Below are 23,256 nucleotides of genomic sequence, written 5' to 3' on the forward strand. Positions count from 1 at the left end.
TTTCTTTTCTTCCTTTCTGGTTGGTTTCTCTCTTTCTCTCTTTCACTGTTCTGGTTCTGCAGGATCCCTAAGGGACTAGGAGGATGCAGTTCTAGGCTTCAGCCTTAACAGTAATAGATTGTGCTTCATACCAGCACAAAACAAAAGAGTTGAAGAGGCAGTGAGCTTATTTTTTCTCCTTGTTTTTTTTTCTTTACTTCCCTCCTTCCCATTTTATTTCCTTCCTTTTTTATTCTTCTTGTTCTTAGTCTGGCAAACTAAAGAGTTGGAGAACTAGATTTCCAGAGAGACCATAACATAATACTCAGAATGTTTAGTTCTCAACCAAAGAATTATAAAATATACAAGAAAATAGAAAAGCATGGCCCAGCCACAGGAAAAAAAAATAACGGATGGAAAATATTCTGAAGCTCAGTCTCTGGAATTACTTATCAAATATCTTAGAACAACTCTCATAAATAGGATTGATGAAATAAAGGAAAACATGGGCAAAGAACTAAAAGAAATCAGGAAAACAACATATGAACAAAATGAGATAGAAATTATGAAGAAGAATCAATTGGAAATTCTGAACTGAAATGTGTAAGAGCTGAAGTAAAAAACCCAACAGGGGGGTTCAGAGCAGACTGGAGGAGGCAGAAGGGATCAGTGAACTCAAAGACAAAACAATTCAACTTGTGCAGGTTGAGAAGAAAAAGGAAAGGAAAAAAAAAAAAGAACGCAGCCTAAGGAACTTGTGGACACCATCAAGCATGCCAAAATATACATAACAGCAGTACAAGAAGGAGAACGAAGAACTCCCCAATCTGATGGAAGACAGGAATATATAAATCCAAGAACACCAAAAGCAGGATGAAAGCAAACAAATAAACGCTGGATAAACCTGTCCAGTGCCAAGGACGACGACAGAATATTAAAATCAGCAAAGAAGGCTCACTTGGTGCTGCTGCCTTGGGCTTTAGTGACCACTTCGCTAATGCTGGGAGCTGTCCAGGTCAAGGATTTGCTTTAGTTGTCTCCTCTTCTGCTGCCCAGTTTCCCTAAAATGGCAGGTGAGAGCAGTAGTATTGGAGACTGACTGCGTGTCCTTCAGAGTGCTGAACTGGAGTCAGGGATGCTGGCTACAGGAGGTCCTAATTGGGATTGTACCAATCCATGGACGGGGTAACTCTCCAACCTTGGAGAGAACTCTAAAGGATACTGTCCAGACTGTCCACAGTTGGCTAGAGGAGGCAACATCAAAGGGAAGCCCTTCTGTCTTAACAGCTCTGCAAGTGGCCACATCTTGGTCAGGTCAACTGCTTGGGCTACAAAAACTTGGACTTCAGGAAGTGCACGTGGCTCAAGTGATTGAGCTCCCACCGACCATATGGGAGGTCCCAGGTTTGGTTCCCAGTGCCTCCTAAAGAAGACGGGCAAGACAGCAAGATGAACACAACAAGAGACACAAGGAGGAAAACATAATGAGACACACAACAAGGCAGGGAGCGGAGGTGGCTCAAGGAAATACGTGCCTCCTACCCACATGGGAGGTCCCAGGTTTGGTTCCCAGTGCTTCCTGAAAAAAAAAAAAAAAAACAGACACAGCAAATGCAAACAACAAGGGGATGAGGAAAAATAATCTTAAAACAAACACAAAAGCAAGCAAACAAAAAAACACTGGACCTCTTACTCTTCCAATCAAGGCAAAATTTCTCAACTGGTCAGAAATGGTTCTGTATAGCCTTCTCAACTTCCTGCTAGAAGGAGTATTCAGTTAAGGAGGCTTATGTCCAGAAACCAGTGGGAGCCTGCATAGACACTAATCCCTGGAGTCTGATTTCCTTCTCCAATAAAAAACAGGAGGAATATGGAGCTGAAATTTGTTGACTCTATCTGGAGTCAATGTGAGTTATGTGTGGATTCTCTTCAATCATCCTAGATTTGCGGCCTTTTTTTTTTTCTATGATTGCTCCAGTAATCATAAGTATCTGAATCAGAAGTATTTGAACACTTCTACCCTACAGTGAATGGGGAAAGTGTGTATGGAGACTTTGAGGAAGGTTTTCACCATTTGCAGAACAGACTCATCACCAAGAATCCTGAAGAAATTAGGGTAGGAAATGTCTCAATTAGAGCAAACTTCTCATGCAGGACTTCAACGCCTGCAACATGAAGAAATCAAAATTCTACATTACATATGCTCTGTGTTTTCATCACCTTCCCAGACATCCTTGAACAGCAAAGGAAGTTGAAGACCTACCTTCAGCACCACTTTGCCGAAGAGGAAAGAAACAAGTATGATCACCTCATGATCCTTTGCAGGGTAGTGAACGAGAGCCATGTGCCTCATAAGGCATGAGTGGAGGCAGACACTTGACCGCACCTCGCCCTCTTGGCCTTGCACATGCTGACAGACCAAATCATCATCTCATATGCCCTCTATGTCACCTGCAACCACAAGCCAGGTCCTTATGGTAGTGATGGCAACTTAAAACAATTACTAGGTTGCCCATCTGCCAATTACCAACAGCCATCCGTACCCTACCTGGCTATCCTGTAACTAGCCTTGAGACACGAGGGTTTCCTAGTGGGAACCCTAACAGGGCAAAAGTTCTCAAGTAAGGGAGCCTCCTTTTAGACAAAGGAGTTTGGCTTTAAAATGGGAACTCACAGGAAGCCAACTTGACCCAACAGACAGGGTGTCCGCCTACCACATGGGAGGTCCGCGGTTCAAACCCCGGGCCTCCTTGACCCGTGTGGAGATGACCCACGCGCTGTGCTGATGCATGCAAGGAGTATCGTGCCACACAGCAGTGTCCCCCGCATGTGGGAGACCATGCACAAGGAGTGTGCCCCATAAGGAGAGCTGCCCAGTGCGAAAGAAAGTGCAGCCTGCCCAGGAATGGCACCGCACACACGGAGAGCTGACACAACAAGATGGCGCAATGAAAAGAGATGCAGATTCCCAGTGCCGCTGATAAGATGAGAAGCAGTCACAGAAGAACACACAGCGAATGGAAACAGAGAGCAGACAACTGGGGGAGTGGGGGTGGGGAAAAGGGAGAGAAATAAATAAAGGAAATAAAAAATAAAATGGGAACTCTGCACTGTTTTTATTTCCCTTTGTGTACGTATTGGATTAGCTCTATAGTATATCATGAGCCAGCCCTAAAAGACACCCATATTCTGTGCCTCTTTGGAATATGCTACAGGAAGTATGACCTATCCACATCTTTCCAAAATAGACACTACTATCTCACATCCCAATCACTGGCACACAGAGATTTGAATTCTATGCAATAACTGAGACTGGAGGAAAGTTTGGGTGGTATATGAGAAATAAGAAGCTAATTGTCTTCTCACTTGTATTTAGAATTGGCAGTATTGGCCAACACATAGGATTCTGGGCAGTGACTTAAAAGTTGTGCTGACAGTCTATTTCCCATATCAGTTTTAGTCAAGGAGAAAATGGTAACCTTGAGAGTGCTCTAGTGACTTTGTTTCTGTTCAAGGGACTAAATTGTTTATGTTTATCCTAAAAGCAGAGCTGGGGGTTTTCTTTCTTTCTTTCTTTTTTTTTAAAGATTTATTTATTTATTTAATTCCCCCCCCCTCCCCTGGCTGTCTGTTCTCTGTGTCTATTTGCTGCGCCTTGGTTCTTTGTCCCCTTCTGTTGTTGTCAGCGGCACGGGAAGTGTGGGCGGCGCCATTCCTGGGCAGGCTGCTCTTTCTTTTCACGCTGGGCAGCTTTCCTCTCAGGCGCACTCCTTGCGCGTGGGGCTCCGCCACGCGGGGGACACCCTTGCGTGGCAAGGCACTCCTTGCGCGCATCAGCGCTGCGCATGGCCAGCTCCACACGGGTCAAGGAGGCCCGGGGTTTGAACCGCGGACCTCCCATATGGTAGACGGACGCCCTAACCACTGGGCCAAAGTCCGTTTCCCTGGGGGTTTTCTTAATAATAAATCAAAGCCAACAGCCAGAGAACTGGGATCTGGTTAAGTAGTTTATGGAACAGACATGGTGCTAGCACAAAGAATTTACAGATATTGTTTGAGAAAAATTTGACTTAAGTTTCCTCAACTATAACTTGAAAACAAAATAAAATGCAAAACTTTATGTTACAGCAGAATGTTGGCGGTTGGTAGTGATTGTAAATAGGAAACATCAATGTTCAAAATCTTTTTTTTTTTTTAAGAGAAAGAACTCTTATAAAAATGGCATTTGTTTCTCCTCATCACCTCTATTCATGGTTGACTTGTTTTGCTCTGCCTAGGACTAAGGATTGTAATGCGTGTAGAGTCATTGTACATTGTACATTAGGGTCTTTCTAAGTTTAAATTGGAAACCAATTTTGGTTAGATGTGAAGTATGACAAGTTGATTTTTAGGAGCACTTTGGCTCCCCACATGCCCCCCAAAAGTATGGTTTCCTCCCCTAGGAATTCAAGAATTTCACTAGAACTAAGAGACCTGTGGAATGATCTACTTTTGTGGGAAGAGTTCTTTGGCTTAAGACTACTCTAGTATTTAACCTGCTGAGCATGAAGCTGGAGGTATTGAATTAAGTCAGGACTCGTGTGCACTATACACAAGGCATGCTGGAATGATTAATTCTGGTATATTGGGAAAGAAAAGAGGGAAGGAGAGATAGATACCTCTACAAAAATAGACTTCACTATAGCACGTTCATCAATGGATATTTTATCTAGACAGAAGATTGTAATGAAACAGAGAACTTGAAATGATAAATGAACAAGACCTAAAAGATATACACAAAACAGCAGGATACACATTCTTCCCAAGTGCACATAGATCATTCTCCAGGACAGACTACATGTTAGATCACAAAACATGTCTCAATAAATATAAAAAGATCGAAATTATAAAAAGCATCTTCTCCAACCACTTTGGAATGAAGCTACAAATCAGTAACAGGTAGAGAAGCAGGAAATTCACAATTACATTGAAGTTAAAATAACATACAACAAATCAAGAGGTCAATGAATAAATCACAAGAGAAATCAGGAAATATCTTTGGGACAAATAAAAATGAGAACACAATATATCAAAACTTATGGTACACAGCAAAGGCAGTGCTCAGAGGGAAGTTTATAGCAAACCCTTCAGGTTTACATTAGAAAAGAAGAAAGGGTTCAAATAAGAGACCTAACCACACACCTGGAAGAACTAAAAAAGGAACAGCAAACTAAACCAAAACTGAGAAGGAAAGAAATGACAAAGATTAGAGTAGAACTAAATGAAATAGAGAATTAAAATAGAAACAACAGAAAGGATTAACAAATCAAAGTTGGTTCTTTGAAAAGATCAATAAAACTAACAATCCCTTATCTAGACTAACAAATTTAAAAAGAGCGGGGATGCAAATAATTAAAATCAGACAAGAAAAGGAGGACATTACTACTCACCCCACAGAAATAAATAGGATCACAAAAGCACACTATAAATAACTTTGTGCCAATAAATTAGACAACCTAGACAAAATGGGTTAATTTCCTAGAAACACACAAACAACTTACACTGATTCAAGAAGAAATAAATGATTTCAACAGACTAATTATAAACACAGAACTTCAATCAATCATAAAAAAACTTCCCCCAAAAGAAAAGCCCAGAACCAGAATGCTTCATTGGTGAATTCTACCAACCATTTGAAGAGGAATTAACACCAATCCTACTCAAACTCTTCTAAAAAAATGCAAGAGAAGTGTGCTGATTAGGCTAATGTTTCAATTCAGCCAGATAATTGTGCCCCGTTGTTTGATCAAGTAAGCACTGGGGTAATTTTAATAGAAGGACATTTATGGACTTTAGTTATCAGTGAGTTTACTGCTAGATGGCTGATAACATCTATAATCAACCAAAGAGACTGCTGTCAGTAATAAGTGACATTTTATCCAATCAGTTGAATGCTTTAAAAGGGTCACGTGAGAGAATTTTATAAAATCTCATACTATTTATAGATATCTCCTGTTGATTCTGTTTCCCTAGAGAACCCTGACTAATACAAGGAGGGAACACATCTAGGAGGCCAACATAATCCTAATACCAAAGCCAGATAAAGATACCACAAGCAAAGAAAATTACAGAACAAAATACTACCGAACTGAATCCAAAAACACATCAAAAGAATTATACACTGAATAATATGGGATTCATCCCAGTATGGAATGGTGGTTCAACATAAATCAATTAATTTAATAATCATATGAAAAGAACAAAGTGGAAAATCCCATGATCATCTGAATTGATACAGAAAAGGCACGACAAAATCCAGCACCTCTTCTTCATAAAAACACTTGCCCACTGTCACCACTGATATCTAACACTGTACTGTAAGTTCTAACCAGAGCAACAGGCAAGAAACAGAAAAGGCATCCAAATTGGGAATGAAGAAGTCAAACTTCATTTTCAGATGACAGGACCCTATTTACAGAAAGCCTGGGAAAATCTATAACGAAGTTACTAGAACTAATAAATGAATTCAGCAATGTGGCAGGTGCAAGACCAACATGAAAAAAAAATCATGTTTCTAAACACTAGTAATGAATAATCTGAAGAGGAAATCAAGTATTCCATTTACTACAGCAACTGAAAGAATAAAAAGTCTAGGGATAAATTTAACCAAGAATGTAAAGGACTTATACATGGAAAACTACAAACCACTGCTAAAAGAAATTAAAGAAGAACCTAAATAAATGGAAGGATATCCAATACTAACGGATTAGAAGACCAAATATTGTCAAGATGTCAATTCTATCCAACATGACTTACAGAATCAACACAAATCCAATAAAAATTGCAAAAGAGTTCTTTGCAGAAATGGAAAACTGGACCATTAAATTTATATGGAGGGAAGCAGACTTGGCCCAGTGGATAGGGCGTCTGCCTACCACAAGGGAGGTCCGCGGTTCAAACCCTGGGCCTCCTTAACTCATGTGGAGCTGGCCCATGTGTGCAAGGAGTGCCCTGTCACGCAGGGGTGCCCCCAGCATAGGGGAGCCCCATGCACAAGGAGTGCACCCTGTAAGGAGAGTCACCCAGCGCAAAAGAAAGTGCAGCCTGCCCAGGAATGGCGCTGCACACACGGAGAGATGACGCAACAAAAAGAAACAGATTCCTGTGCCCCTGACAAAAACAGAAGCGGACATAAAAAGAACACGTAGCAAATGGACACAGAGAACAGACAACTGGGGCGCGGGGGAGGGGGGAGGAGAAGGGGAGAGAAATAAATAAAAATAAAAAATTTATATGGAAGTGTAAGATGTTCTAAACTGCCAAAACCATCTTTAAAAAAAAAAGTCCAAGGACTTATGCTTCCCAGTATTACTCCTCGTTACAAAGAGGTAGTGGTCAAAACAGCACGATACTGGCACAAGGACAGATACACAGACCAGTGGAATCAAACTGATATTTTAGAGACAGACGCATACATTTATGGCAAATTGACTTTTTTTAAAGGAGGTCCGAGGAATTGAACCCAGGACCTTGGACATGAGGAAGCAAGTGCTCAACCACAGAGCTACATCTGCTCCCCAATGAGTTGGCTTTTTCATTTGTTTGCTTTTTTGTTTTATTTTCAGGAGGTACAAGGGATTGAACCTGGGACCTCGTACATAGGAAGTATGCACTCAACTACTTGAGTTACATCTGCTCCCTGCCAACTGACTCCCTCCACCCCAAAAACACTGAGATGGTTCTCTCACCTGCTCTTTGTTTTCGCTTGTTGTTAGGATTTTTAACAAGACAGCCAAGTCCACTCAATTCGGAAAGGATAGTCTCTTCCACAAATAGTGCTGGGAAAACTGGATCTCGACGTGCAAAAAAGAATGAAGGGTGACTTCTATCTTAATACATACAAAAATTGGGAAGGAGATGTGGCTCAACTGATAGAGTGTCTGCCTACTATATAAGAGGTCCAGGGTTTGAACCCAGGGTCTCCTGGCCTGTGTGGTGAGCTGACCCACATGGAGTGCTGCTGCACACAAGGAGTGGCCATGCCACGCCACGTAGGACACCTCCCCACACGTAGGGGATCCCCACACGCAATGAGTGCACCCCACAAGGAGAGCCACCCCATGCGAAAAAGTGCAGCCCACCTAGGAGTGGCACTCCAAACACAGAGAGGTGACGCAGCAAGATGACACAACAAAAAGAGATAGATTCCCGATGCTGCTGAGAATGCAAGCAGACACAGAAGAACACAGAGCGAATGGACAAAAGAGAGCAGATTTGGAGTGGGGGGTGGGGTGGGGAGAGAAATAAATAAAAATGAATCTTGAAAAAAAAAACAAAACAAAAATTAACTCAAAATGTAGCCATGAAAAGAAGTTCTTTTTTTTTTTTTAAGGTTTTAAAAACTTATTCCCCCCCCCCCCCCGTTGTTTGCTTTCTGTGTCCATTCACTGTGTGTTCCTCTGTGACCACTTCTATCCTTATCAGCAGCACCGGGAATCTGTGTCTCCTTTTCTTGCGTCACCTTGTTGTGTCAGCTCTCTGTGTGTGCGGTGCCATTCTTGGGCAGGCTGTACTTTCTTTCGTGCTGGGCAGCTCTCCTTGCACGTGGGGCTCCCCTATATGGAGGACACCCCTGTATGGCACAGCACTCCATGTGAGCATCAGCATCTGCGCAAGGGTTAGCTCCACACGGGTTAAGGAGGCCCAGGGTTTGAACCACGGACCTCCCATGTGGTAGGCAGATGCCCTATCCATTGGGCCAAGTCCACTTCCCACGAAGTTCTGATACATAACACACCATTATTAAGCCTTGAAGACATCATGTTGAATGAAATAAGCCAGACACAAAAGGATAAATATTCACACAGTCAGAAATAGGTTATCAGGGACTTGGGTACCAGGTAGGGAACAGAGAGTTAAAGCTTGATTGGGAGAGGATTTCTACTGGGGGTAATGGAAAAGTTTTGGTAATGGAGAATGGTGATGGTAACATACCACTGTGAATGTAATTAACAGCACTGAACTCTATATTTGAATGTGGTTAAAGGGGGAAATTTTAGGTTGTGTTTATGTTATGTCTTTTTATTTTTATTTTTTAAGATTATTCATTTATTTCTCTCCCCTTCCACTCCCCACCCTGGTTGTCCGCTCTGTCTACTTGCTGCATCCTCCCTGTCCGCCTCCGTTGTCGTCAGTGGCACCGGGAATCTGTGTTTCTTTTTGTTGTGTCATCTTGCTGTGCCAGCTCTCTGTGTGCGGGGAGCCACTCCTGGGCAGGCTGCACCTCCCTCTACACTGGGCGGCTCTCCCCATGGGGCGCACTCCCCGCACGTGGGGCTCCCCCACGCGGGGGACACCCCTGCGCGGCAGGGCACTCCCCGCGCGCATCAGCACTGCGCATGGGCCAGCTGCACACGGGTCAAGGAGGCCCGGGGCCTGAACCAGGGACCTCCCATGTGGTAGACGGATGCCCTAACCACTGGGTCAAGTCCGCCGCCCTGTCTTTTTAATTTTAGCTAAAAATGAAAAAAACAAAAACAAAAACCCAGGAGAGTACACCACCAACAGTGACCCTAACATAAACCATGGTCTACAGTTCATATAATATGATTATAAAAATGTTCTTTTGCCAAGTGTAGCAAATGTACCAATCTAATGCAAGGTATTAATAAAAGGAGTTACATGGGCACTCTGTATTTTATGAATGATTTTTCTGAACCTATAACTTGCTGAGTGTGTGTGTGAATATACATATGCCACATGTCACACATACAAGAGATCCTTAATAAGATTAACATCTGATTTCTCAATAAAAGTCACGGAAGCCAGAAATCAGTGAAAGCATATAAAAAAACCTGTTAACTAAGAATAATATACCTGGCAAAGTTGTCCTTCAAGAATGGGGAAGAAATTATGACACTGCCAAATGAACAATAACTGAGAACGTTTTTTACTACTAGGCCTGCCTTAAAAGAAATGTTAAAAGGAATTCTCCATGATGAAAGGAAAGGACATTAGACAGTATCTCATTTCTGGAAGAACCGTCAAAGATCACCAGTGATTATTTGAGTTTTCACTTGTAATGCTGTCCTTTACTTCTCATAAAGCTGAAAATTCAAATGCTTAAAAAGCCATAACTGTAAATATTTGTTGCTGTGCACACAATACAATGCATAAAGATGCAATTTGTGACATGAACAACATAAAATGGAGGTATGGAAGGAATTAGATAATGTGAATGTGTAGATTATTAAAGACACACTGGGGTCAATGCAAACTAAACTGTAATAGATTTAGTATGCTAAATGGAATCCCTATGTTAATCATAAAGAAAATATATTAACAACCTACACAAAAGGAAAGGATACATGATTCAAAATGGCTCATGAACAAGATCATCTAGGGAAGAAGATGTGGCTCAATCGTTGGGTACCCGCCTACCACATAGGAGGTCCTGGTAGCTCCTAAAGATGAGCAGTTGCTAGTACCCACCACAACGAGCTGGAGGTCGCACCTGCCACAAGTAACAGGCGCCTAAATGAGCAGATGCCATAAGCCAGCAGACACCACAGCCTGTGGGGTGAGGATGTGATTCAGGGTGTTGGGCTCTTGCCTCCCATGTGGGAGGTCCTGGGTTCGGTTCCTGGTATCCCCTGGAGAAGGTGAACAAACAATGAACAGACAGATGATAGAACTATCTGGGCAGGGGGACAAATAAAAATAAAGTAAATAAAAACTTTTTTAAAAAAGGGGTCATCTAAACCCAAAGAAAGGCAATTATGGAGAAAAGGAAGGACAAAATGGTGCAAGACTCACAAAGACATTATATATTGATAAATGGTCAATTCAACAAAATGACCTAACAGTTAAAACCATACATGCACCAAACAGCAAAACACCAAAATATACAAAGCAAACATTGACAGAAATAGTTTGACAACCAACAGAGATTTCAATACATGACTTTCAACACTGAATAGAATGTTTAAACAAAAGATGAATAAGGAAAGAGAGGACCTGAAAAACACTATCAACCAACCAGATCTAACCTATATATATAGAACACTTCATGACACAACAGCAGAATACACATTCTCTTCAAGTGCGTATATGTATAATTCTCTACGATGGACCATAGGTTTGGGTACAACAGGAGCCTACAGAATTGAAAAATATTAAAATCATAAAAAGTAGCTTCATTGATCAAAAAGGAATGAAGCTAGAAATCAATAACAGAAGAAAAAATGGGAAATGTATAAGTATGTGAAAATTAAACAGTGCACTCTTAACCAATCATGTTGAAGAACAAATTATAAGGGAAATTAGTACATAGAGACAAATGAAAACAAAGACAAAACATACCAAAACTTATGCAAAGGCAGTGCTTAGAGGAATATTTATAGCTATAAATGTCTATTAAAAAAGGAGAAACATCTCATATTAACAGTCAAACTTTACATATTGAGGAACTAGAAAAACCAGAATAAAGTAAACCCAAAGCCAAAAGATAGGAAAAAATTAAGATTAGAATAGAGGGAAGCAGATGTGACTCAAGCAATTAAGCGCCCACCTATCAAATGGGAGGTTCTGGGTTCGGTTGCAGTGCCTCCTGGAGAAGACTGGCAAGACAGCGAGCTGGTGCAATGGGCTGACATGGCAAGCTGATTCAACAAGGAGACACAAAGAGGAACACAATGAGAGAGACAAGAAAACAGAAAGTAGAGGTGGCTCAAGCAATTGAGTGCCTCCTCTCCTACATGGGAAGTCCCACGTGTGGCTCCCAGTGCCTCCTAAAGAGATGATGAACACACAGAACACACAGTGAATGAACACAGAAAGCAGAGAGAACACAAACAATGGGGAGAGGGGGGCGCGTAGAATAAACAAACAAATCAAATCTAAAAAAAAAAAAAGATTAGAGACAAATGAAATAGAGAATAGAAAAACAACTGAGGGAAGTGGATGTGGCTCAAGCAGTCGGAGGCCTGCCTACAACATGGGAGGTGTGGGGTTTGGTTCCTGGTACTTCCTAAAGAAGATGAGGAAGACAGCAAACTGACGCAATGAGGAGACAAAACAAGGAAACACAATGAGAGACAAAGCAAGTAAGGAACAGAGGTGGCTCAAGTGATTGGGCAACTCCCTCTTACATGGGAGGTCCCAGGTTCAGTTCCCGGTGCCTCCAAGAGAAAAAAAAAGACAACGACAAGGAGACAGAGAGAGCACACAATGAGCAGACAATGAGAGCAGACTGAGTACAAACAACAGGGGTGGAGAGAATAAATAAAATAAATCTTAAAAAAAATTGAGAGAATAAACATAACAAAAAGTTGGTATTCTGAAGAAAATCAGTAATACTGACAAATTTTTAGCTACACAAAGGAAAAAGGAGAAAATGCACATAACTAAAATTCAGAAAGGAAAATGGTGACATCACTACCGACTGAGTAAAAAGTATTGTAAGAAAATATAAATAGGGAAGCGGACTTTGGCCCGGTGGTTGGGGGGTCCGTCTGCCACATGGGAGGTCCGCGGTTCAGGCCCCGGGCCTCCTTGACCCGTGTGGAGCTGGCCCGTGCGCGGTGCTGATGCGCGCAAGGAGTGCCCTGCTGCACAGGGGTGTCCCTCGCGTGGGGGAGCCCCACGCGCAAGGAGTGCACCCATAGGGAGAGCCACCCAGCGCGAAGGAGGGGGCAGCCTGCCGAGGAGTGGCGCCGCCCACACTTCCCGTGTGGCTGGCGATGACAGAGGCGGACAAAGAAACAAGATGCAGCAAAAAGACGCAGAGAGCAGACAACCGGGGGAGGGGAGGGGAGTTAAATAAATAAAAATAAATCTTTAAAAAAAAAAAAAAAAAGAAAATATAAATAATTGCATGCCAGACTAAATATAAGAAATGCAAAAATTCCTAGAAAAAAAAGTTACCTAAATCAGCTCAAGAAGAAATAGAGGGGGTGGGACATATGGGGAAAAATAAAAATTAAATTAAAAAGAAGAAATAGAAAATATCAACAAACCAATAAAATAATGTTAAAAACTTTGCATGAAAGAAAAGTCCAGCTTCAGTGGTGAATTCTACCAAACATTTAAAAGTAGAAACAGAAAGAAACTTTCTCAACATGATAAAGGCCACTTACGAAAAACTTATAGCTAACATTATACTCAATGGTGAAAGACTTAAAACTTCCCCCTCAGATCAGGAACAAGATAAGGATGACTGCTTTCACCAACACTATTCACTATTATTGCACTAGAAGTTCTTGCCACATCATTTAGGCAAGAAAAAGAAACAAAAAGCAAAGGAAGAGGTGAAGCTATCTTCATTGCAGACAACATGATCTTATGTATAGAACCTCTAAGGAATCTACAGGAAATTGTTAGAGATAATAAATGAATTCAGCAGTAACAGACTACAAGATTAACACACAAAAGTCAATTCTCATATATCCTAGCACCAAACAATCTGAAGAGAAAATTAAGAAAACAATTCTATTTAAAATAGCATCTACAAAATTAAAATCCCTAGGAACACATTTAACTAAGGATACAAAAAACTTGTATACTGAAAATTACATACTCCTGAAAGAAATTAAAGAAAATCTTACTTAAAAAAAAAAAAAAAAGCAAGACATTCCATGTTCTCAGATTGAAAGAGTTAATATTATTACTATGAGTATGTTACTTTTTCTGTTGGCTTTTATAAAAAGTACTTACTTGTGGTAAAAGCTTACAGAAGGCCCAAAAACTTATCCAACTCAAGGTTCTTTTCTTACCCAAAGTAATTTGGCACGTGTAGAAACAAGATGGTTGCTGATCTCTATGAGGGTTCAACCTTCCTCTCAGCTACAGATGGCATAGGGCTCCTCTCTCTTTCCAGGGCCTTTTCCTTTCTGTCACATGACAGAATAGAAATGACCAAGTTCTCTCCTCTTCCATGTGTCTTTTTGAGTGAATGTCCGTTTAGATAGCCCACCCAGCAGGCGGGGACTTAACCTGAGTTACACCCTACTGATGTGGTCAAATCAAATACCTCATCTTAACATAGTTCAATCAAAGACATCTCAGCTGAATCTAATACAATCAAAGGGTATAATGCCCAGAGGAACAGACCAGTTTACAAACATAACCTTTCTTTTTGGAATTTATAAATAATCTCAAACTGCTAGACCCCAAATAGCCAAAACAACCTTGAAAAAGGACATTGCAGGAGGACTCAGGCATCCGAATTTCAAGCATTATTACAAAAGCTTCAGTAATCAAAACAGTGTGGTACTGGTGCAAAGAAAGACAAATATATCAGTGGTACAGAACTGAAAGTCCAGAAATAGACCCACATATCTATGGCCAAATAATTTTTGAGAAGGGAACTGAGTACAAGTGGTAGAGAAAGGAAATAATAATCTTCAACAAATGATGTTGGGGAAACTGCATAAGAATGAAATTAGACCCCTACCACAAACTATATATAAAAATCAACTCAAAATGGACCAAAGACTTAAATATAGGAGCTAAAATTATAAAACTCTTAGAAGACAGCATAGGAGAACATCTTCATGTTCTGAGATTTAGCTGATTCTTATATGACACAAAAGCATGAACAAAAGAAAAACAGATAAATTTGATTTTTGAAAATAAAAAAAATTTGTTCAAAAGAAATTATGAAGAAACTAAAACAAATTACAGGATGGGAGAATATAAGTCCACATTTTGACCTTTTCCATCATGGTTTCAATATATTGTGGGTCGGCCTAAGAAATTAAATGGGAATTTCTGGGAAGTTTTACAGAAGCCACAGTTGACATGTGAAGGCCAGCCGATGAGAGAAGTTTTGAAACTCAGAAATGCATAAAAATTTATATGTAGTATTGTATAATCCTTAACCCAATTTCCACAATAAGGTACTGTAAACATCCCATAAAAGAAAAAGAAAAAATTCAAACTTCTTCTCTGGTATGAAGGGAGGGCCAAAACATTTTAGGCAGATTTTCGCCATGCTCCCAACTCCTGCAATGTGGAAGGGATAACTGTAGTTTAAAACCACATGTGAATAAGGGATTAATATCCAGAACACATAAACAACTCTTACAACAACGACAAAAAGATAAACCAATTAAAAAATCGGCCAAGGGCCTAAAGAGGAATTTCTCCAAAAAAGATACACAAACAGCCCAAAGACACATGGAAAGATGCTCAACATGATTAGCCATCACATAAATGGAAATTAAAACCACAATGTGATACCATTTCACACCCACTAGGAACGGTGTTATTAAAAAAAAAAAAAAAATCAGAAAATAAGTGTTGGTGAGGATGTACAGAAACTAGAACTCATGCATTGCTGATGGTAATGTAAAATGATGCAGCCTCTGTGAAAAGTAATGTTGCAATTCCTGAAAGTTAAACATAAGATTACCATATGACCCAGCAATTCCATTCCTAGGTATACTCCCAAAAGAACTGAAAACATGGACTCAAATAAATATATGTATGCCAGTGTTTATAGCACTAACAATAACCAAAAGGTGAAAATAACCCACATATACAACAACAGAATATTGCATAAATTAAATGTGGACTATATGCACAATGGAATATTATTCAGCCATAAAAAGGAATGAAGTTCTGATACACGATACAACACTGATGAACACTTAAAACATTATATTAAATGAAATATGCAAGACACAAATAGACAAATACTACATGATTCCACTTATATTTAGTATCTAGAATAAGTAAATGCATAGAAACAGATAGTAAATTCGAATTTACCAGGGGTGGAGGGAAAGAGAAAATGAGGAATTATTGCTTAATGGATACCCAGTTTCTGCTTGGGGTGATAAAAGTTTTGGTAATGGAAGGTGGTGATAGTATTACATTATAAATGTAATTAATACTATGGTATTGTACAATAAAAATGGTTAAAATGGCAAATTTTGGCTTTAATATTTGAGTATATATTATCACTAATAAAAAATGAAACAAAACCTGCCATACACACACACAAAATACATAGGGTGGGTGGAGAGTAGAGACAAAAGGTTAGCAGGCCTATCCATGAAGCCAAGACTGGTCATGCAATGAAAACTAGTGAAGCTGTATGATGGACACAGGGCTTCATGATACCATTAACCACAATAATTAAAAGAAAAAAAAAAAGAAATGGCAGCCAATTTTGATGAAAAATGGTGACAAATGGAGCAGTAAAAAGAATGACTGACAAACACAATGAATATATAAAAAGCCATGCATTCACAATAATAAAAAAAATAATAATGGAAGAGGGAGAAAGTCACATACGTAAAACAAAACAAACAAAAAATGATTCACTAGACATTACTGGAAAGAACAAGGGGACCACTCTGAAAACTGGCACTTAAAGCATTATCCTATCCTTCCTGTACATTTTATTTCAGGATAATTAAATAGCCCTAGTTAAAAAGAAAAGTCCTTTAAAGAATGATTCTAACTAATAAATGGGGAATTCTAAAATCAACATTTTCGTACCTCAAATGCGGTGATTTTCAAAGTATGGTCCCAGACAAACAGCATTAGCATGGGTTTGTAACTTGTAATAAATTCACTAGAAAAATAAACTACAAGACCATATCCTAAAACTACTGAATGAGAAACTCTGGGGAAAGAGCCAAGAAATCTGTGTTTAAACAAACCCTTCAAGCAGTTTTGATGTGCATTAAAATTTGAGAAACCCCCAATCTTAATGAAATAATGATATCAAACATCAATTATCTATCAATGAGATGAAGAATTAATATTAGATGAGGGGAGTGGATATGGCTCAAGTGGCTGAGCACCTGCTTCCCACATGGGATGTCCTGGGTTTGATTTCTGGTACCTCCTAAAAAGAAAAACAAAAAACAAAAAACAAAACAAACAGCAAACAAAAGAAAAAACCAACTCAGGGGAGCCAATGTAGCTCAGCGTTGGCTTCCCACATTAAAAAAAAAATTAGATCAAAGGTTAATATTTTACAATAGGGGGATAAGGCTAAAGCCACCTGAACCTATTAATCCATCTTACTACCACAACAAAAAGTAGAACCAGATATTGTGTGCTTCCTGATGTGATACAACAAAACACACAGCCATATATAAGTATTCTTACCAAAGAAGAAAAGTCAAACCTGAACGTAATCAATGAAATCACAAGAAGTAAAGATACAAATTTAGAACTTAGGCTATACTACACAATGACTTCTCCACAAGCAATGATGAGGGGAAAAGTCAGGGTAACTATAAGAGATGAAATAAATGCAATAAAGAATAGTTCTTGTTTCGATTCAAAAATAGTAAAAGTACATTTTTTTTAGCGAATAAAGGCAATTTGTCTTTTTTCTAAAAAGATTTATTTTTTTATTTATTTCTCTCCCCTCCCTCCCCCAGTTGTCTGCTCTCGGTGTCCATTCACTGTGTGTTCTTTTCTGTGACTGCTTCTATCCTTATAAGCAGCACCTGGATCTCTGTTTCTTTTTGTTGCATCATCTTGCTGTGTCAGCTCTCAGTGTGTGCAGTGCCATTCTTGGGCAGGCTGCACTTTCTTTCACACTGGGCAGCTCTCCTTAGGGGGTGCACTCTTTGCACGTGGAGCTCCCCTACACGGGGGACATCTCTGAGTGGCACAGCACTCCTTGTGCACATCAGCACTGCACATGGGCCAGCTCCATACGGGTCAAGGAGGCCCGGGGTTTGAACCGCGGACCTCCCATGTGGTAGACGGACACCCTAACCACCGGGCCAAGTCCGCTTCCCAATAAAGGGAATTTGACTGATTATGTGTGGTTATTAGATGACACCAATGAATTACTGTTAATTTTGTGAAATGTAATAATAACAGCATTCTGGCCATGTAAGAAAAATATCCATATTTTTAAAAGATATATATTCAGTATGTATGAATTAAATTCAATTACATCTAGGATTTGTTTTAAATACTGCAGCAAAGAGCAAAGGAAAGATGAAACAAACATGGCAAAGTCTCGATAAGCATGAAATCTGAATGATGGGGAAAGCAACTACCTTATTACTTCCCACTTTCTTAGAACAGTACATAGTCAAACCTAACATTCTTTGTAGTGTACCTGTTTTGTGTTATTAGAAATGCCTCCAGAAAACTGGCTGAGGTTCCCTTAGAGTATATAATTTTTAATCGCTATTAATATGACTGCTTAAGTTAATTGTATTTTCTTTTCAAATCAGAGCGCTATACTTTAGTGCTTGCTTTCATTGATATTTTTTCATATTTTAACATAAAAATATTCCCACTGAATCATTTTAAGTAATCACTAAAAACAGAAACAAGTAGTAATATGAACTTTAATATTAAACACTTATTCAAAACATCATTGAAAGTTTTCTTTGCTCAATTTTTTTTCAGACTCTCAAAGTAAGATTAATCATATAACTAGATTAGTTCAAATCATCTAGTTTTGCCAAAAAAATTCAAGTGTTCTAAAGAAAATATAAAAGATATACTTACAAAAAAATAAAAATCTTTTTCTAGGTAAATCATTCTATTTTTTAGTAGTTCTCAAATAAAATATCAATTGAGTCTTCTCAATTAACTGGATGGTACAAAGGAATTCTTCAGCATTTTTCAACAGTAAAAGATTTCCTTTTAAAGTAAATAAGTATTTTCTAAAAATGTTCTTTAATCATAGAAGTATAAAAAACTAGATTAAACTACTAAATTATACTAGATTACACAACTCTGTCATTTTACAGATGAGGAAACATACCTCTAAAAGAACTTTTACATTGTTTTCTTAACTGAGCTGCCCTCTGCTTCAAAAGAAATTTGGGAATTAGAGAAAAAAACTGGATGTCAGTATAAAATAAGAAGGGCAAAACACTGAATGAGTTTAGCAAAACCTCTTTTCAAATTTAACACCAAAAACTCCAGAATTCAATTACTCTTTTTGAAGTGGATGTGGATATTACAACGGTCTCACATGAGTATTTCTCCTCCTCTGTTTTTGTTCATAAAAATACATCTGAATACCTTAAGTAATGTTGGTCATCAAAAGTCAAAGCACAGACTCATTAAAAGTAAAAGAAGCTGAACCACACATACATAATCATTTTTGAGTTACTCTGTTCATGCAGCATGCAGACAACAAGCAAACACAGGCAGGATTATTCTCACCTTTACCTGCTCTATATGTCTTGGCTTGGTTCACTGGCATGGGCGTCATCGGTATTGGGTATAAAGGCTTGAGGGAGTGAAAAATAAATTAAGATTCGGCTTGTAGGACAATAAGAATGTATTCTATTACAGGCACACTTCATTTTATTGTGCTTTACCTATACTGCATTTTTTACAAATTGAAGGTCTGTGACAACCCTGCATCAAGAGAGTCTATCAATGCCATTTTTCTTACAGCATGTGCTAACTTAGTACCTTTGCAGTAAATTTTTATTAAGGTATGTACAATGTTTTTTCTTTTTTAGACATGATACTACTGCACACTTAATAGATTACAGTATAGTGTAAACATAACTTTCATATCCATTGGGAAACTAAAAAATTCATGTGAAATGCTTTATTGCATTATTTGCTTTTGCTGTGGTGGTCCAGAACCGAACCTATAATATCTCCAAAGTATGCCTGAACTCTCTTCTAATTTTATATTGCTAGAGACCTAACTCTGAAAAGGCTTCCAATTCTTTAGCAGCCATTAAAAAAAAACACAAAAACATACCCTCGGATAAAAAGGACAAATTCCAAGTACGGTAAATCTAAATCTTCTTTTTCAGTGGCTCTTCACCAGAAACACCCTCAGATTTAGAAATACTTCCAAAATATCATACCACCTGCATGCTTTCCTCTTTCAAATATGTCTATGTACCATCCCTACCTCAAGTTACTGTACACCTAAATGAAGACTTGGTGTCAAATTCAAATAACTAGACAGGGTAAGAAAACATCAAATTATAATGACCTACCTGCACTCCTGGGCTCACTGGGACTGGATACATCATATTTGGTGCAAAACAAACAGGTTGAGTATAAACTGGTGTTGGTTGCTGATGACCCACCATAGATGGACTAGGTTGTGCTTGAGGCCGAGGCGAAGTTGGGGTAGTAGAAGGCTTTGGCTACAAAAATAGAAACAAAATTCAACTCTCTTTAAGATGAATTTTAACCATTAATGCAATTTGAATTGGTTTTCCCAATTCTTATAATTTTTACTATCAACTAGGCCTTCCTTAGTGACAAAAATTCATAGGAAATTGGGGAGCAGGTGTGGCTCAGTGGTTGAGTCACTACTTTCCATATATGAGGGTCCTCGATTCATTCCCCAGTATCTACCAAAAAAAAAAAAATCATAGAAAATAAACTTCCACATGTTTGAAATAAAAGGAAAACTACTTTGGTAGAAAGCAGAAGTAAAACTTCACCAATTAATATTATTAAAAATAGTAGTAGTGATTTTTAATGAACTGGAAAAAGTACTTTAAAAAATTAAAATAATAAATCTTTATTTTTACCAATTAAGCAGAACACTGATAATGCTACATCTATAAACCAAAGACTCTCTGACACTCAAAGAGATTCAAAGAGTTCTCCAAGATAACATCTAAGTATAAAACAAGGATCTTTTCTACAGCTTAAAAATATTTCCTGGCTCTCTATGAATCCCCATTTGATGGAAAGCTGCAGCTTTTCATGTGGTGCCATCTACATCCCTGAAACATGACGGTAAAGGTTAGAATAAATAGATTTGGCTGTATGGGGTGCCTGATCACCAGGACGTCTGTGAATTATGCCAAAGTGTAGGTTGATGACGTCAATGATCCCTTCATTGACCTCAATGACTTGGTCTACTATGATTCCACCCATGGCAAGTTCAAAGGCACTATCAAGGCTGAGAATGCAAAGCTTGTGATAAATGGGAATCCCATAACTATCTTCCGGGAGCAAGACCACAACAACATCAAACAGGATGATGCTGGTGCTGAGTATGTTGTGGAATTCACTGGTATCTTCACAATCCTGGAGAAGGCTGGGGCTTGCTTGAAGGGTGAAGCCAAGAGTCATCATCTCTGTCCCTTTAGCTGTTGCCACCATGATTTATAATGGGCATGGACAATGGGATGTTCGACAACTCCTTGAAGATTGTCAGCAACTACATCCATGAAAACTTTGGCATTATAGAGGGACTCATGATCACTGTCCATGCCATCACTGCCACCCAGAAGACTATGGATGGCCCCTCTGAGAAAGTGTGGAGTGACGGCCATGAACATCATCCTTGCATCTACCAGTGCTGCCAAGGTGGTGGGCAAGGTCATCCCAGAGCTGTATGGGAAAGGCTCACTAGCATAGACTTCCACATCCCCATCCCCAAAGTGTCTGTCATGGATCTGACCAGCCATCAGGAGAAAGTGGTCAAATTCAAGGACATCAAGAAGGTGGTGAAGTAGGCATCAGATGGGTCCCTAAAGGACATCCTGGGCTTCACTGAGGACCAGATTGTCTCATGCAACATTAACAGTGACACCCACTTTTCCACTTCTGATGTTAGGGCTGACATTTCCTTAAATGACCACTTTCTCAAGCTCATTTCCTGGCACAACAATGAATTTGGTTACAGCAACAGGGTGGTGGACGTTGTGGTCCATATGACCGAAAAAGAAGAGCCCCCTGGACCACCAGCCCCAACTATAGCATGAGAGGAAGAGAGAGGAAGTCAGCTACCAGAGAATCCTAGCTCCAACTTTATCCCATAAAACTGAGAATCGCCCACCCTCCACAGCTTCCATCCCAGAACCCTTGAAGAAGGAGAGGGGCTCAGAGGACCCTTCCTTGGCATACACCATAATAAAGTACACTGCACACCCAGCACCCACCACCCCCAGAATTAATAGTGGTCAAATAAGAAAAATAAAAGTTCTTTAGGCATACTACAATTAAATTTAGATGGCAGGTATGGAAGAAGAAATATTCCTAACAATAATAAATAAATTTCAGAGACTAGATTACTTCAAAGACAGTAAAATTCTTACCTGAGAAAAGGAACGAGGGTTAAACTCCTTTGCATTAGGATTCAATGTTGATTTCCTAACTTGCCTAAAACAGGAAAAAAAAAAAAATAAGGAAAAAAACCCCAACAACAATGAAGTCCAGTGAAGTATGCATGGAACTTAATACATTTCTCTAAAATCTTCCAAGCATGGCAATTTTTAAAAAAACTGTTAAACATACATCAGATTTGAATAATTTTCACTGGGAGAGCATTAAACCTATTAAAAAAAAATTAGGTGAGCAGATGTAGCTCAAGTGGTTGAGTACCTGCTTCCCACAGAGCCCCAGAACCTCCTAAAAACAAATGAAAAAACTCTCACCAGAGAGCCGATGTGGCTCAGTGGTTGGACACCTGCTTCTAATGTACAAGGTCCTGGATTCAATCCCCAGTACCTCCTTTCAAAAAAACAAAAAAGTAATGTACACTGCTCCCCGACGTAGGGCATGACTCCCTGGGATAAGACTCTTGGCACCAAGGAATTATTACCAAGTGTTAATCAGTGATACATTTAGAAAAAGACTGTGACAAAACAGGGGAAACAGTAAGAGTTGTTTTTTTTTTTTAAATGTTAATCACGTGTCTCTCACTACTTAATCTGATTTTTAAAAAGTCATAAAAGAGTAATTTTTTAAACCTGTGTGTAACATGCAACTGCTTCTCCCAAAGACAATCAACAAATACTTGAAGTGAAAAGACAATATTCCTTTACAAACTGTTACAATTCTTAACACCTATTCTTTAGCATATATTATTTTTAAATGTGACGAGGTGTTTTGTACATGGAATACCTTGGGGAAATTACGGCTCTAATAAAATTTTTTTTACCTCAAATCAAGAATAAGAACTGATAAGGTTTCAACTTATCAATAAACTGTGTTTCAAAAGTTCAGCTGTAACGGAGTTGTGTTTGGAAACCAGAATGTATAAATAAATGGTGGTTAGGTTCTGAGACTAGGCCACACGGGTCCATTTAATAGATAACGTATCAGAGGTACGAAATTAAGTCTACCTACCAAACCATTAATTAGAAAATTGTTTCTGATGAAAAACACTATGAATGCCAAGAAGGGATACAAGATACTCCTCTCTTCTTGCCAGTGGCAGTTCTTAGCCCTAGTAGCACAGCAGGAGGTGATTACTGACTAGAACTCAGGGGAGATGTCGCCAAAGTCAGTCATTTTTCAACTCCCTGTATATTTTGACAAAAAAAAAAAAGCCTTTCTTAATTCACACCTAGATTTTTTGCCCCACAG

At 39.2% G+C, this 23,256-nt stretch overlaps 1 protein-coding gene and 1 pseudogene across 9 annotated transcripts in view; one reads left to right on the forward strand and one right to left on the reverse strand.

Moving 5' to 3' along the window:
• Nucleotides 1–23,256, reverse strand: part of ATXN2 (ataxin 2) — a 175,210-nt gene that overhangs the window by 41,260 nt on the left and 110,694 nt on the right. For 5 of the 9 annotated variants that reach the window (XM_058280970.2, XM_058280969.2, XM_012521373.4 and 2 more), the window contains 3 exons: nucleotides 21,984–22,047; nucleotides 19,920–20,072; nucleotides 19,126–19,186 (listed from right to left, as the gene is read on the reverse strand). In XM_058280970.2, the coding sequence (XP_058136953.1) occupies nucleotides 19,126–19,186; nucleotides 19,920–20,072; nucleotides 21,984–22,047 (278 nt within the window). Of the gene's footprint in view, nucleotides 1–19,119; nucleotides 19,187–19,919; nucleotides 20,073–21,983; nucleotides 22,048–23,256 lie in introns of all 9 variants that reach the window. The other 4 variants (XM_023585905.3, XM_058280968.2, XM_071210026.1 and 1 more) reach the window with 1 other exon arrangement.
• Nucleotides 1,362–2,546, forward strand: LOC139437005 (terminal nucleotidyltransferase 5C-like; annotated as a pseudogene).

Source organism: Dasypus novemcinctus, chromosome 19 (assembly GCF_030445035.2).
Source record: "Dasypus novemcinctus isolate mDasNov1 chromosome 19, mDasNov1.1.hap2, whole genome shotgun sequence".
NCBI lineage: Eukaryota > Metazoa > Chordata > Mammalia > Cingulata > Dasypodidae > Dasypus > Dasypus novemcinctus.